Raw genomic sequence first — 15,908 nt, 5'->3', positions numbered from 1 at the left:
TACCATTTTTTTTCCTTGACCTTTTAGAATTTGCTGATGATGATAAATAAGTATTCTCTCTCCAAACATATATTTATAGATAATGAATAAAATCTGACTTTAATTTCCCCACAGCATCATTTAATACATCTTTGGGGATGTTTACATTTGCTTATATACTCAACAGACCTCCCAGAACAGAACCTGTAGCAGTCTTAATGCATGAGATGACACATCTAATGTAATGTCTACTCCATTTCCATTCTTTTAATGAACAATGTTCCTAATTAGTGCAAACATCTTTGTGGGTTTAGGTACAACATCAGCATTTAAGTTGTGCTACATCTAGTCAAATTGAAGGCTGGGATCATTCAACCTTCGGACAATTTGACTTCTTTTAGAGGTTCCTTCTCAGAGAGCTATTCAAAAAAGAATTATTGGTGCTTTCTAACACGTTACTGGAACAAATAAAGAGGTGCGTTCAGGCTGACATGCTCAGTTGATGGGGACAACGCACCATTTCCAGCTGTATTGGTCTGATGTTTTATATGGAAATATGCAATGTGGTGGTGGGCAACTGTTGTGCCTGATCATCTCCAAAGTTAAACACAAACATTGGAATATGAACTGGGAGGAAATGTTCTACGCAACGGTCTCATTAAACAAAAAAAGAACACCAAAACCATAAATCCAATGCCCTTCATATGTACATGACACGACAATCTTCTTTAAAAAGTGACTTCACATTTTCCTTAGGAATTTAGGGGTCTTCACGTTATATCTCAATATCACACAGTAACTGTAAAACTATTAGGAATAAAAGACTTTGGGATTACCACTTTCAGTTTACTTCAACGAAAGGTGCTTGAAAAAAAAAATAAGTCATGTGTTGTGAGTAACAATGTTAATAGAAAAGGTGTACATCATCAAAATAAAACAAACATATATATATATATATATATATATATATATATATATATATATATATATATATATATATATATATATACACACACTGTGTCATGTCCTTAAGTCAATACCAAGGTACGTGGAGCAGTATTGAGAGATGTTTGTTTTGAAAGCCAATGTATCCATACAACAAAACACAGACATTAAAGGCAAAATAAAATACAATGAGTTCAAGTTCTTAAAAGGTTAAGTGCAAAGAAAAAGGAAAGAGAAAAATACCACCTTAACAACTACCTCCTGCAATTATTAAGAAACACTGAACAGCTAAAACAAGGAGTGGCAAAGTTCACGCCATTTAACAAAAAATATAAGTTTATTGGTGTCAGTGCTGGAAATAATAAGTGTCATTTGGTGATATTTTGTGATGTGAAAGCTGAATAACAGGACCACAAACATTAGGCCCATTCAGAAAATATGTCCAAAGCTCCCAAGGCCATTTAGCAGAACAAATGTGTATTGGTGGTTTATATCGTAAAACAGAATAGTGGCACAAGTAAAAAGGACAAATAATCCAGTATGTCACTTTCCCATAACCACCAATATCCCGGTGGTTTTCATTACTTCAGCAATAATGTTCATATTAACAATTAACGAGGGTAAACCTTGCTTTTAGGTGGAGCCGACAGAATCAGAGTGGAAGGTGATGTATCCCTTGGTCGACGCCGAGGGTGTGCTTACAAAACAGTTTGTGCTAACTTTACTCTCACCCTTGCTCGGGTGCTTCTGATACCCCCAGTCAGCTCCAGCATCAGCCCCGGCTCCACCGCCTGTCCTGGGCCTACAGGTAGAGCGCCCCGGAGTCTGCTGGCGGCGCCCAGGTGAGCCCACCTCACTCTGCTGTTTCCCGTCTCGCACACGCTCCCGGCAGCCTTTACCGGAGCCACAAGCCCCGGGGCTCTTCTTTCCGGCAGGCCTGTCTGGTTTGGGGGAAGCCTCCGGCGTGTTGCCCCGACTGCCGCTCCGTTTGTGTTCCGAGAGCCGCCTGAGCGCTTGAGGCTCACGCTCAAAGTCGGTGAGCAGGAAGTGCGGAAGGATGACAGCGTGCTGTTCATACACGTTTGGCATGAGTGAGATGGTGGATGTGCGCCGTGGGCTCTTCCTGGGGCTCGGCAGCGGCGTCTCATCGATGAAGTTGATCACCTCGTCGCGGCTAAAACACCGCAGTTCGTCCTCATAGTGCTCCCCGCTGCAGACCACGCGCGGCAGGTGCTTGAGGGAGTGCATGCTGTCCTCAGAGCGTCGCCGCTTGCGATGCGGGTGATGGTGGCTCTCCTCGTGGTAGAAGACCAGGCTGCTCCTGCGCCTCTCGCGGCGCGGCAAGGTGGAGCTGTAGTGGGCAGTCACCATCATGTCCTCGGTGGAGCCCCATCGGTGAAGGTATGAGGGGATCCGGTCGATGGTCCACATGTCGGTTTCGTCGTGGGAGTATCTTCTTGTAGGGGGCACCTGGACGCAACACACAGATCAAACCAGTCAGTGTATAAATAACTTGGACATTCGTTCACCTACACAGCAAAACAGACTCATTAAGCATTGTGGCGGCGCTCATTGTTAACATTACGATATATGTTATTGTTACACCTACATAATCAATTAAAAGGACATTACATGTAGGTTTCTTTGAGGTTATGTGGCCGTCAATGCCACTGTGATAGTACACTGCAATTTTAGTAATAACACTGACCTGTAATAGTCCCAATGGACTGATTTGTGTAAATATTTAGATTGATGACATTGGAATCAGTAATCTTTTTCAGTTTAGTATCAAAATCCATTCTATTTTGGTTCCCTGATTAAGCTGTAGTGCAGCACAAGACGTTGCTTGTTGAAGATAAGTGCTTCTTTTTTTTAACGAATCGCTCAGACATGTATGAACATTGTAACATACATCAACATGGTTATAACTGAACTAGTATTCAAAATGACTCCATTATTTGGAGATGAAAACTGCAAACAGATGGTTGTTCCCTACATGTTATACTCACATTCCATTCTGCTCTGACAACTATGCAAGAGAGAGAGGATTTGTCAAGGTGACGTCAAGAGCCACACGATTGATATCAGCCTGCCCCCCTGTGGTGGGTTTTAGTAAATACAGAGAAATGATACAGCAGACGATACAGTAGCACTGAGTGTGTAAGGTGGGGGGGGGGGGCTGAACAGCAGAGGGCAGCACAAGCATAAGAATGAATTCAGATGCATGATGAAGAAAGACAGAGACTCACACAACATGCTAATAAAGCCAAAGAGGCTTTATTCTGCAATCAATCCATGTTCTACTGATTCGATTGATTACGGCTTTGAAGGGCTTTCTTTGTTTATGGTCTAATTGGGCCTTTACAGCAAAAAGATAATGTAACACATTTTAGCCAGTTGTCCTGTAACTGAAATAAAAAAAAATACACCTAAATTAATTCACCATCACATGTATACAGCAAGGAATAACAGCTAAATATTACTTTACAATCAAATGAATCTTCTAAATCTAACGACGAGGTGTATCGGACACAAAAACAATGGATGGGGTAATGACTTGGTCTGATGAAATGGTACTACTACTGTATACATCTCTGTTTCCAGGCTTTGTAAAAAGTCAAATTGAATAGAGATCCAATTCAATCACTGGTCTTTAAAATTTCAATTTTAATGTTTGACATCTAGGGTGTAATCTCATTTTCTTTTACAAATATATATGTTCTTTTTTTTCCCAATGAGCAAATTACTGTACTGTTTTCTGACAAAGATGACACAGTATGAAGATGCTTCGTTAAAAGTTTATATTGTGTGGGGTTGCATCAGTTGATTCTAAAGTTAAATATCATCACCACAGCCTTCCAGGCCAAGTCCAGCAAGATTTTCATCATCATCACTGATTTAGTCAATCATTTTCATGAAAATTGATCCATTGTTGGATTGTGGGCCAGAACTTGGAATTTGCAGAGTTAAGTCAGTATTGGAACCTTAGTAGAAAACAAGGTTTTGTTTAATTGACCTAGAAGGCTGCATGTTGGGAAAGAACGTTTTGGCATAGATGCAGGCTGAAAAGGAGCATTTCACAGCTCTGCATCTAACTGGGATGGATGTCCGATCGAATGGACACAATGCTTTTGGGTAGAACATGAGCAAATGTTTATAGTGCTTTCGTGAAACCTTGAGGGACTCCTGAAATGTAGAAGGTAAGTCAGTTACTAAGCTCTTAAGCTCTCACAAAATAAAAATGGAGTCAATTGCATGTAGGCCCATGGCTAGGACACACTCGTCGATAAATGGAGCACATCTAACATGTTGATGGGACTGTCGACGGTCATATTTACCAAACATTCGTCAGCCAGAGTGTATTTTTGATTCACGTAAAATAGACAAAGACATCTGTGGCATATCTGGTAGCGATAGCTTCACAAAATGTCTGATTCCAGAAAATTCTAACAAGTTACTGTAAAGGCCCATGAGGCCACTTCACCATGCACAGTGTCATTTTAAAATAGTTCAATTGATCAAGTAAAAGAAATGAATAAAAAAAATATACCTGCAAATACTGCATTTTATCTTCCTGTTGTTCCCTCAATGGATACCCTTGCGGAACCCCCCTTTCTAAGGTTGAGAACTCATACTTGGCATTACGGTCTACCGTCACGATTTCAGGCGCCGAGCTATAGTCATATGGTCTGTCATATATTAAGTCGGCATGAATTCCTCCATCTTGGCTGTTTTCTGCAAAGTGCAGAAAAGCACGAACGTCAGGATTAGAGAGCAACGAACTCAATACACAAGACAGACAGACAGACAGACGAATAGATAAGAGAGACAAGTTCAATTGTTCTCCGTTTTGTTGATATGCCTACGGGTATGCTCTGGAATATGAAGTTTAGATTAAAAAAATGTCGCTTCAAAAATAAACACTAATTCAATTTAAATGTTCAGTAAGGGAATTAAAAAAGCCCTAAATGGGTGCTCATTCAGAAACCATCCCAAATAGCTGCAATAAGAATCTGCGAAGCAGACCTTGCACTTACACAATGTAAAGTGTTCCGAGTGTATAAATACCCATCAACCAAGTTTAGTTTCCCAATTACTGCATTCATGTTCATTAAAGATCCATTGGAGATGAGTGTAAAATGCTGATCTTGAGGAAAATGTTGGCCAAAAAAGATGAAAGATGAAAGTAGCTCTTTCCACAGGCAGCTCGTCATGCAAGTCAGTAGCTTTGGGAAAACAGGAAACAATACTTATACATACAACTGTGATGAGTTATACATGGTAAGCCCTCTGGAGGGAAAAAAAGCAGAGAACTGGCAGTGTTAATTATCCAGAAAGATACGGCCTGTGTGGTTTTACGGTTCCTGCTGGACAACGAGCAGTTAATCAGGGAGGATGTCGAGAGGAAGAGGATTAGGTTTGGAGGGTTAGAAACACAAGAGAAGGGGTTCAGATTGGGTTGAGTTTAAACAGTGCCAACAGAAGAAAAGAAAAAAGATCGATGGTTGACACCGTCATCAGTCTTCATCAATTGTGGAGATCTGGTCATGGGCGCAGACCACAAGCCTTTCTATCATTATCATGTGACCTAATTTTTGGACCAAATTTTGTTGAAGTGTCTGATTCCTTTGTAAAATGTTGAATTTTTGGACGAGTGTCATATATATACATATATATATATATATATATATATATATACATATATATATATATATATATATATACATATATATATATATATATATATATATATATATATACACATATATATATATATATATACATACATATATATATATATACACATATATATATATATATATACATACATACATATATATACATACATATATATATATATATATATACATACACACATATATATACATACATATATATATATATATATATACATACACACATATATATATATATACACACATATATATATATACACACATACACAATACTTGGAACACCAAGCGGAGCCATCACAGAGGACGAGGATGTGAATATGTGGTAATCATGGGCGCTCCGGAGTCAAGGGGCAATTTAAACTTGCATCATGAGGTAGAACCAGGAATGTATTATCTTCCTTTAAAAATCTATGATTTAGGGAACAGAACACTGACCCTGTAAACTGGATAGCTGACAAGAAAATAAGTGTCAAAACATTGATAAACTCCCTCAACCCATTTCTGAGCCGTCTAAAGAACAACTCTGTCTGAACCACAGCTATATCTGTGTGTGCTGTGTTGTAGTTTTGCCACTGAAATGTCAGCATGACATAGATCACATCCTGTGATTTGACAGCATCAGCTGTCTTCACACACTGAGGAATAAACAACATGTTTCTCTGCAACATTCTGAAAAGGTTGTTTTTCTTGTCACAAATCGTTAACTGGCTCAGATGGATGTTATGAGGTAACTGTTTCATGTTTATTATCATGACCGCTGGATTATCGGTCATGATTTAACAAAAACATTTCATTGTGAGTTGCAGCGTGTCTCAGTTGCTATCGGATCAATGCGACTCAAATTGAATCACTCCTGAGGATTGTTAATCACAAAGGTGACACACCATACTGTAGCTCTAGGACATGAGGTGGACATGTCTATCAAACATTAGGCTATAAACTAAAGATGTCTCAGCTTAATGCTAACCTCTGTTCCCTTCCTGCCATATCGCTGCCCTTAATTTCCCCCAGTTCAACAACTCCCTAGGCAAAGAGGCAAAACCATTCAGGTTGATGAATCACATTGGTCTCTGCAACTCCTATGAACAAAGACAGCCCAGAACACTTCTCAACACAAACAACTCTGTGAGACCAAACCCTGAATTCAGAAACTCATGCCTCGTCTTTACCTCTCACTTGGATTCTGTCATCTCAAAGAAATTACCTGCAATTTCCCGTCGTATGGTAAATGGTTTTGAAACACTGCAAATTTATACCAAATTTTGGATTGTGGAACTACCTTTGAAAATGCAGTCTGAGCATTTAACTGGACAAACTCGTTAGAGCTTTTAGTAGTCCACACAGCTGTCTTAGGCAATAGGAATCATCATCCATATTCACATCATCAGGTGAAAAGGAGGCAGAGGCCAGGAGGAGGGTTTCCGACAGTGTCTTACCCTCATCCACGTCGTCGTTGGACATGATGGCGACGCACTTCTCCCACACCATGCGGATGTCAGCCCGATAGCGGTCACAAGCCCAGAGGAACATGGGCAACAGGATGGACTGGGCAATAGAGCACCACAGCACACACAACACCATCCAGTTGTAGGAACGGTCAAACTTCAGACTGGCAAAGCTCACCACCTGGGCAGGGTAAGCAAAGGGTTATACTGAATGCAAAATGCAGAGCACTGATAACGTGGATTGGGTGGGCATCAAGTAACTCAAGTTACACTTAGAATATGAAGAGACTTCCACAAAATGCCGAAAAAATGATTTCAGAAGCTGCACTTCACGTGTCGTTGTCCAGTGAAAGACCTGCCATAAGAAGTGTGAATGTTAAAACCATTAGGAGATAGTTGCTCCAGCACCACCCTCCATTTTCTAATAGTCAAGCTATAGTACCGTCAGCAGGCACTCGGCACAAGGTTGTCCATTGTGCCCATTCACAGAGTTCAGGGAATAGTCATAAAAATACAACAAAAATAAATGAATTCTGATGCTTTGTTTGTGTGTTCTAAGGCTCCGCTGTTACAAGGACAGATACAGGAAATCATTCCTGCTCACTGCAATAAGACTTCATAATCAATCACCTCTGGCCAAATCAATCTCACAACGAGAACACTGGTAGTTTGGGTAAATCTTTGCACGGTTGTTTAATTAGTTAATTCATTAATAATATTCTATTTTACTGTATAATATTGTGCATTTTTATATTTCTTTTTATATATTTTACTGCTCACCTGTATAAATGCTGCTGTAGCGGAAAAAAAATCCCCTTGTAGGATTAATAAAGTAACTATGTATTTATCTATCTAACATTTATCAGAAACTGGCTCAGATGCATTCAGGTCACTCATTGGATTTGTGATTGTAATATTCATTCATTTCATGTCTGCATTCAGGCAGTGAACGAGCATTAGAACGAACATCAGTTCTCCACCTCAGTGGAGCAACAGAGTGCATTATCTGACCATGAACGTTGACAGGTTCAGAGTCTAATCCTCACATCTAACGCATCGCGCCAAGACACGCTGATCAGACTGATTCAGTCAAACTCATTATCTCGGGTGTCGCCTCCTCTGATCATACGTTGAACTCGAGCACCAGCCGTACAGCGGCATCTTCACGACATGACTCGAGGAAGTTGTGAAGCCTGAAACTGATATTGATCTCGTCCGTCTACGGAGCTAAAACAATCTAAAAAGTGCCGTGTAGACAAAAGACTGTGAAGACAACAAAAGGCACTGTAGGTAAACACAGGTCGTCTTTGTATTAGAACACATCATCTGCTGATGTTCAACACACTTTCAGGCAGAAAGAATGAAAGTAATAACAAAACACTCATTCTGGCATCAGAAAATGTCCGAACACCTTACAACGCATTAGGAGTCTGGAAAATGTATTTTATGATGTTGCAGCTAATGTACTTTCCACTGAGAGTACTTCTTTTGTTCTTTAGGGAGCTTATGAGTAGGAGAGTTCTTATCAGTTGCTTTGTGTATTTTAACCTCTAAATATAAATTCTTACAGCCCATGAATTGATAACAGGACACACTACTACTGTTACCAAGAGTTATACAATGTTGGTATTGCATAAGTATAATTTCTTAGATGAATAAATATCTGGTGGGCAATGCTTTTTTTTTTAAAGATAATGTCATAAGGGCTTTCACTTTCTTATAGAAATGTTGAGAGTATAAGTGTTATATCAACTCTTGAATAGATGCTCATATAAATTATTATGCTTTTGCTTTTTAGCGCACACAATGTGGTGATTCTATTCTGTTCCTCAAATCTATTCCTCAGTATTTCTCTGTGCAACACGATTGTATATTATGCGGTACAGCGCTCCATGCATTTAAATAGCTCATTACGTCAGGCCATAAAGACGGCTAGCTGAACTTTTGTTGTTCCTGTCACTGCACTGGAAATAGGATCTTTCATCAGTACTCTTCTACCCTCTCCATTATGCACACACATACAGACACACAATAGGATTTTGTAGTGGAAATGATACGCCACTGTCTTTTCAAATCAGCTTCCAGCTGATGAAGCAACAAGAACGTGGTTTCCCCTCTGATCCTGAACTCAGTACAGGTGAGATAGTGTTGCACCTGAAGTAAAAACATGATACACAATCTAGTTAAGCAGCACATCATATCGACATAGGCATTACACAAAGTTATCATTGACTGAAATGTACTAATTCATAAAAAGCATTTCCCAATGTTTTGGTTACTTTTGAACAACAAATGGCAGCTACATGTGGTGAGGATCTCCTAACATATGGCACTGCTTCCAGAATTATTCACGCCTGTGAGCTCATCAGTACTGAGTAATTGCTCTTACCAGCATGGATTTAATAATGGAGTTCATTCAATCTCTATATCTTTATTTACATTCCTTTTTGGTGCAAACTCTGACATGCTTCAATCTCCGTAAAAAACCCAGTGAGGGCCTTACATTGCTTGAATAAAAACAAAAACTGTCAAGTACATCTTCCATATGGGAAAACATGGCTCTAGCATGGTGGCTTGCTTTTAAGAAGGCAGGATGGCTGGTTTGGCTGCATCATGAGCAATACACCTGGAGCCTTCCACAGGCTCTTAAGTCTGCATAGACAAACAGGGAATCGACTCGTTTAAAAATGAATGAGAACCTGAGGGTGGGATTTACAAACCAAATGGCGACGCATTGAAACAGAACTCGCTCTTTCTTCACCCGCTGATAATGCACTTGAAGGATCAGTTTCCCGAGGAAGTAGAGGGAAGGTCAACTTAGGGCAAGGCAATATATCTATTTCATACAACTATCGAGATACGAGACTAGATATCGTCTTAGATTTTGGATATTATAAACCATATATATTATGTCCACATTACTGACGATTATTTATTCAAAATCTCATTGTGTAAATATTTTGTAAAGGCACCAACAGTCAACCCTACAACGCAAAATATTGACGCAATATTGATATCAATATATTTGCGGATTATCTCCATATCACTCTAAATACACTGTTTTCAAAACCTGGAGTTCCCTAAAAGACAACAGAGAGAAGATGTCTCCAGTGACCTGTACCTGGGACAGGTCTATGAGCTACACACATTATGTAACAGGAAGGGATGAATTGCACGGTCGTCATTTTTCTATTGTGTTGGCCAATATATTCTTCTTTTTATTATTATCATGGTTATTACTATCAACAACCCTTACTTCCTCCAATAGTCACCCACTATTACAATATAGTTACAGGGGCTGCAGTGAACAAACTCCACCCTCAAACCGTTCTTTTCACCTTCATGTTTAATTTCACCCTGTCCACCATCTCTCTCTCTCTCCAGTGCTAAATCCTTAACCTCCATCAACCTAAGCAAAGAGTTTGAGTGATGAAGAGGTCACAAAAATGGCTGCCATCCGCCATGTGTTTCTTTCTACACACACACACCATCTCAAAAACTGGTATGAAAATACTGTAATTCATTTTTCTTGTGTCACATGAAACAAGCAAACTGATTTGTTTCTTGCAGCTACCATGTTTGGTTGGATTAGGAAATACAGTTGCAAGTTGGAGGGAATGTGAACAATCTTTTTTTTACCGTGCAGAAAAAAAAAAAAAAAAAGTCTTTGACGGTTGTTTACTGGAGCTCATTATTATATAAAAAAAAGCCTTCATTTGGAACTTTTGATTTACCCTTAAACTGGTTGGTTCTTAGACCAGCTCCATCATTACCTGCAATCATGTTCAGGCAGTATACTCACCAGTATGGGGAAGCCAGTCAGGAAGTCGTAGATAAAGACGATTCCACTGATCAGGTAGGTGATCTGCAGTGACGTCTTGAGGGGCTCCGATCCATCAATGGACGATCTGCGCTTCCCCTGTGCGTCCTCCACCACGATGGTGGGGACGTTGAACTTGTTCTTGTCAGCCTTGTGGCCCGCCTGGATGGAGAAGGTCTGGAAGAGAGCGATGCCGATGCAGATCACACCCATGGCCACACTGCCGCCTATCAGCAGCAGAAAGCACACGCCGAAGCCCAGACCGATCTCCTTCACAATGAATCGGCAGTCAGAGGTGTAGAAGCGGTCAATGGTGTCGTGCCAGCCGACAGCTGGAAGCGTGGACAGGATAAAGGAGACCATCCAGATGCCCATCACTGTGTGCACGGCCTGCTTCTTGGTGTTACTCAACCTGGAAGCAGAACAAGACTTTAGCATAATCGAAGTCAAACTACTGTCAGGCCTTCAAGAGAAATGGGCTTTGGTTTTCTTTCTGCTGAGAATGTCATGTAGCTCATCAGAGTCTTAAACTAGTGGACCCAATAGTGGTGGATCTGAAAGGTGATATGGAACTTTAACAGTGCAGGTGGTTGGACCAAAAATACTGAAAGTGTACGTTTTAAGTACGTCTCCTGCATTATTTGTGTTGGGAAGGAATACATTCAATTCTCTGTCAAGTCAGAGTTTTGCAGGAGCAGTTTTGGCAGGAAACCCAATCCATCTCCCTTAAGAGAGCCAAAGCACATGTCCTCTTCTTCCGCTCATTAAAATCCTCTGGAGGAGCACTGGATAGATACAGGAGGCATGTCCTCGCATTAAAAGATATGTTAATAAACATAATTAAAACATGTGTAACTACTAATGCATTAGTCTACATGCACAGACAATAGAAATGGCTCAGAGAGGGCAGCAGCAGCCTCTATCTTTGCTCTCTTTTTCTGTAAAATGTTTTAAAAGATGCCTAAAAGAAAATCGAATTGCTGTTTTGTAACAGTTTGTTTATGTATTAGTTTTCATGTCTTTCTTGTTTTAGCCGTTATATTACACATGCACACGCTCACTCACACGTGACACAATTACATTATTATTATTTTTTTCTTTCTTTTGTTGTAAAGTAATGTCTTATGCATATTTTCTTTTTTCTTTTTGTAATTTTGTAAAATTTTAATATTATATAGGTGGAGGCTTCAAATAAGCCAAGTTGGCTTTCTGTCTCTTCCTGCATTGCGAAATTCATTTATTTCTGTTATGTTTGATTGTTTTAAATTTTGTTGTTTGAATTGTGCAAAATAAATAACTAACTACGGTTTTGTGCAAAGAAAAGTAGGTCTCTTTGTCACTGTGAGTAATTATGCTAGCCTTTCCTGAATGTGCCTGGGTGCGTATGACGGGAAAGTTAAGTCACCGAGCTGCTTGACTGTATTACCAGAGAGAGAGCGAGGGGGAAAGCTCCGAAGAGACAGCGAGTGCAGGATGATGGGAACAGCTGCCGAAGTACAAGGTTGGAATTCATAATTCAGGCCTTCGGTGTGTGTTAATGTCGGAGACAAGGCAGCCATGCTACCTCAGCAGAGCAAACGTGAAGCGATTTAAATGAAAGATGAACAGCAATTACACGGTGCATCGCCTGAGCTGTCCCTCCACCATATCATTGATAAAATCATTGATGAAACTCAACGCTTCCAGACAGGAGATGGGAGAGAATATTGTCAGATGAGTGAGGGAACAGATGATGGGGATAAAATCATTTGAGCAAAGCCTGATATCTCTGTGTGGGCATCAGGCAATAATGACAGCTGCACAAGAAATACAGATACCAAGATTGACCAAAGATTTAAAAGGAAGTTTGCATATCATGTGAGAACATCTGCCTATCTGTAAAATTGGCAACGCTGACTATAGGCAGATAGGCTGTGCATCTGCAGGCTTATCAGAGCATCTGATGCCACAGGAAGTAAAATCACTTTTGGTTTTTCAGCAGGGGAGGAAGAGAATACTGATCTTCACGACATGTACCACAGCATTAGTTTCTGCACCATTTCAATAACTCACATCGTAGCTCGTTTGTATTGTGCAAACTTGAATACTAATTCCATTCAATTAATTTTCCACAGTGTTTGTCCTACAGATGCATTCATGTGCAACTGATGACCAGAAATTACTCATGAGTAGCAAAGCCAAGCCCTCTGCGGTGTGCGTCAAGGTAAGCTGTCCTTAAGCTGCAAATTATAAAACAGCAAATTGATGATTATGTGATCAGTACCCTTTCAGGTTTGTTGCTGTGCAGCTATTGTTATCATTGTGTATTATTGCAGGTAAAATACCAAGATGAAAAAGACAGGTAAATTACACAGACATGACGACAATACGGTCCTATTTTGTCATTTAATGTGCTTGTAAAAGTGCAATTTTCAAATAAAACTTCCTGAATAATCATCAGAGCATGTTATGTTAAAGCAGCATGTGCATCCCCGAACACAGATACAAATAGCATTCAAATCTTGTTTCAAAGGAAGCAGCAATGTTGTTCAGAACATCTGATTACGTGTGAACAGCAGATGGCTTGGTGTTACTGCAGACTGTTAATGTGATGTGAACCTGAGCTTTATTTTTCAGTATTACTGAGTAACATCACATGTTGTGAGGAGCCAAATGAAGCTGGAAGCTAGAGCTGGCAGATGCTCAGTCGAGAGGGTTTTATCATGGTGTTATATGTTATAAAATATCTGCAGCCAGTAGATGTGTTGGTACTGGCAGGAGAGACGTTTCACCTAATGCAGAGCATCCCTCTCAAAAGCTGAGGTAAACAGGCTGACGAGTAACACTAATCTAAACTCAGTCTCCATCCCATCTGAGGAATCTGCTCAGGAGTGAAGCAAGACGTCCAAAATGTGCAGCTTGAAATGTCAGAATGTGTTTATGTAAAGCGTTACAGGAGGTTAGAATTTAAAATGTATTGTTCATAAATTATATTGCTTAGAAATTAATTAATAAATGGATGGTTGAATGTAAAAAAAACCTGATCAGAATCTATAAAAATGTATTTATAGGATCTAGCTTTATAAAACATTACATACGTACAGAATACACTGTGTGTTTTAATGTGTGCAATGAATTGTGCGGACACATTTGATCAGGATTGGGCCCCCCTTGAATTACAAATAAAACTTATGTCTCCCTTTCCTCCAGTGGCATCAGGAGATACAGCTTTTATGGCAACTAGTTCATCAGTGGAAAGTTCCAATAAACACTGTATACAGTCAGGTCTATTGTACATGCTTTAGGATCATCCAGAGCAACCAGTAATTTTTAAGGCTGTGAGCACCACAACAAAATTCCATTTTTCTCCATTTTATTAGAGTGAAGACAGAAATCTCAGAGACAGATACCACAAAACCTGAATATAGGCAAAGTTATCTCTGATACCCGTCTAGACACTATGAGACATACAATTGTAAATGGGCTGAAATTACCCTTTGAACATGGCACCACCTAAATTAAGAGCTTAATCGGACCGAGCATAAACACAACACTTGTTGAGCAACAGACTCGAGTGTCTTACCTGTAGTTTACAGGCCAGCGTACCATCCACATGCGGTGATAAGAGAGCGAGGTGACGGAGAAGCAAGTGACCAGTGTGAGGGTGTAGAAGGTGGAGACAAACACCTTGCACAGACCCTCGTTCCACTCGTAGTTGGAGTGCTGGCGGCGCAGCGTTATGACACAGTACATGGTGATGGGGATGGCCATGTTGAGGATGTGCGTGCCCGCAAGCGTGCAGATGAGGAACTCCAGCGGCTTCCACTTTTTCTGCTTGGCACTGACGCTGAGGATGCTCCAAGTGTTGGCCAGGATGGACACGCCCGAGCAGACCAGCCAAGCCAGCGTGTTGGCGTTGATGACGTCATCCTTCATGGTGGTTACCTCATCCACCATGTTGGAGTGGGGCAGGGCGGAGCCCGGGGGTCCGCAAGGAACTGTTAGCAAGAGCAGGTACACGAGAGGAGGAGGAGGAGGAGGAGGAGGAGGTGGTGATGGGCAGGAAGGGATGCGGGACGTCGGGCAAGGCAGGCATCCTATCTGGGTGGGCGTGCACTCTCCATGGGAGCGCCACAGCAGGGGAAGGACATGGTGGAGGTGCGACACAGCGGAACGTTAAGAGGGGGAGGATGAAAGAGCCGGGCCAGTTCCCTTACGAGCCTGAGGACGGAGAGGGGGGAAGATTTCACACAGTGATCAGAGACAGAGGAGGTAAAGAAGTTCATACGAGTCAGTTCAATTTAACAGTTAATACTGAAAGCCATACATGTGATTAAGAACAGTTATCAGTCAGCAGAGCTTATTTTAAAAATGCTGCATGTGATATGAGCGACAATAAGGTAAAGATACGGTCATATGCAATTGCTATATTTTATTGAATGGCGGCATGTTGGGAACACTTTGCATGCGATGCCACTGAAAAATGATTCTGTTGACACATAAAAATCCATTCATACCAAAATGCTACAAAATAAACGAAAAACAATAAAATGCAATTGGATTGACCTGAAATCAATTACATTTCATAAAGCTTACTACTGAAACGATTTGTCAATTCATTCATCAATAGAATATCAATTAAAACAAATTAGGTAAAAATTAATTAACTGTCATTCATAAAGCAAAAACCACAAAACATCCCCTAGTTGCAGCTTATTAGTTGTGAGGATCTGCTGCTCAATAGATCAATTCTTAAAGAAAATATTTATTGGTCGATGCTGTCAGAGAGGTGTTGATTCAACTCTTAAGCATTTTTTCGGCAACAGTTGATGTACAGGGCTTTACTATTTTTGTAAGGTGTTTCAGTCATTTCGTCCCACACACCTATACCCCTTAAAAAACAGTGACATAACTGAATTGTATACAATCCTGCTACAAGGAGTCATCGAAAGTACAAACACAGAAAAAAAGCTTGCTACACTTTTGGTCAGTTTTTAGGGCCGTTTCCAGCATAGCACAGCTTCAAACAGCAGAGGAGGACTT

At 40.4% G+C, this 15,908-nt stretch overlaps 1 protein-coding gene across 1 annotated transcript; it reads right to left on the bottom strand.

Annotated features, from left to right (window-relative positions):
• Nucleotides 1–1,557: 1,557 nt before the first annotated feature.
• Nucleotides 1,558–14,984, bottom strand: gpr153 (G protein-coupled receptor 153; the record flags this gene model as incomplete). Its single annotated transcript, XM_079273386.1, has 5 exons — nt 14,449–14,984; nt 10,869–11,298; nt 7,058–7,247; nt 4,475–4,659; nt 1,558–2,394 (listed from the first exon to the last, which is right to left on the bottom strand). The coding sequence occupies exons 1-5, from the start codon at nt 14,820–14,822 to the stop codon at nt 1,558–1,560; spliced, it is 2,016 nt and encodes a 671-aa protein (XP_079129512.1). The 5' UTR covers nt 14,823–14,984.
• Between the last annotated feature and the right edge of the window lie 924 nt (nt 14,985–15,908).

This window comes from Melanostigma gelatinosum, assembly GCF_949748355.1.
Source record: "Melanostigma gelatinosum genome assembly, chromosome: 8".
NCBI lineage: Eukaryota > Metazoa > Chordata > Actinopteri > Perciformes > Zoarcidae > Melanostigma > Melanostigma gelatinosum.
The sequence above is the reverse complement of the archived record's forward strand: the minus strand, read 5'-3'. Positions and strand labels throughout refer to the sequence as shown.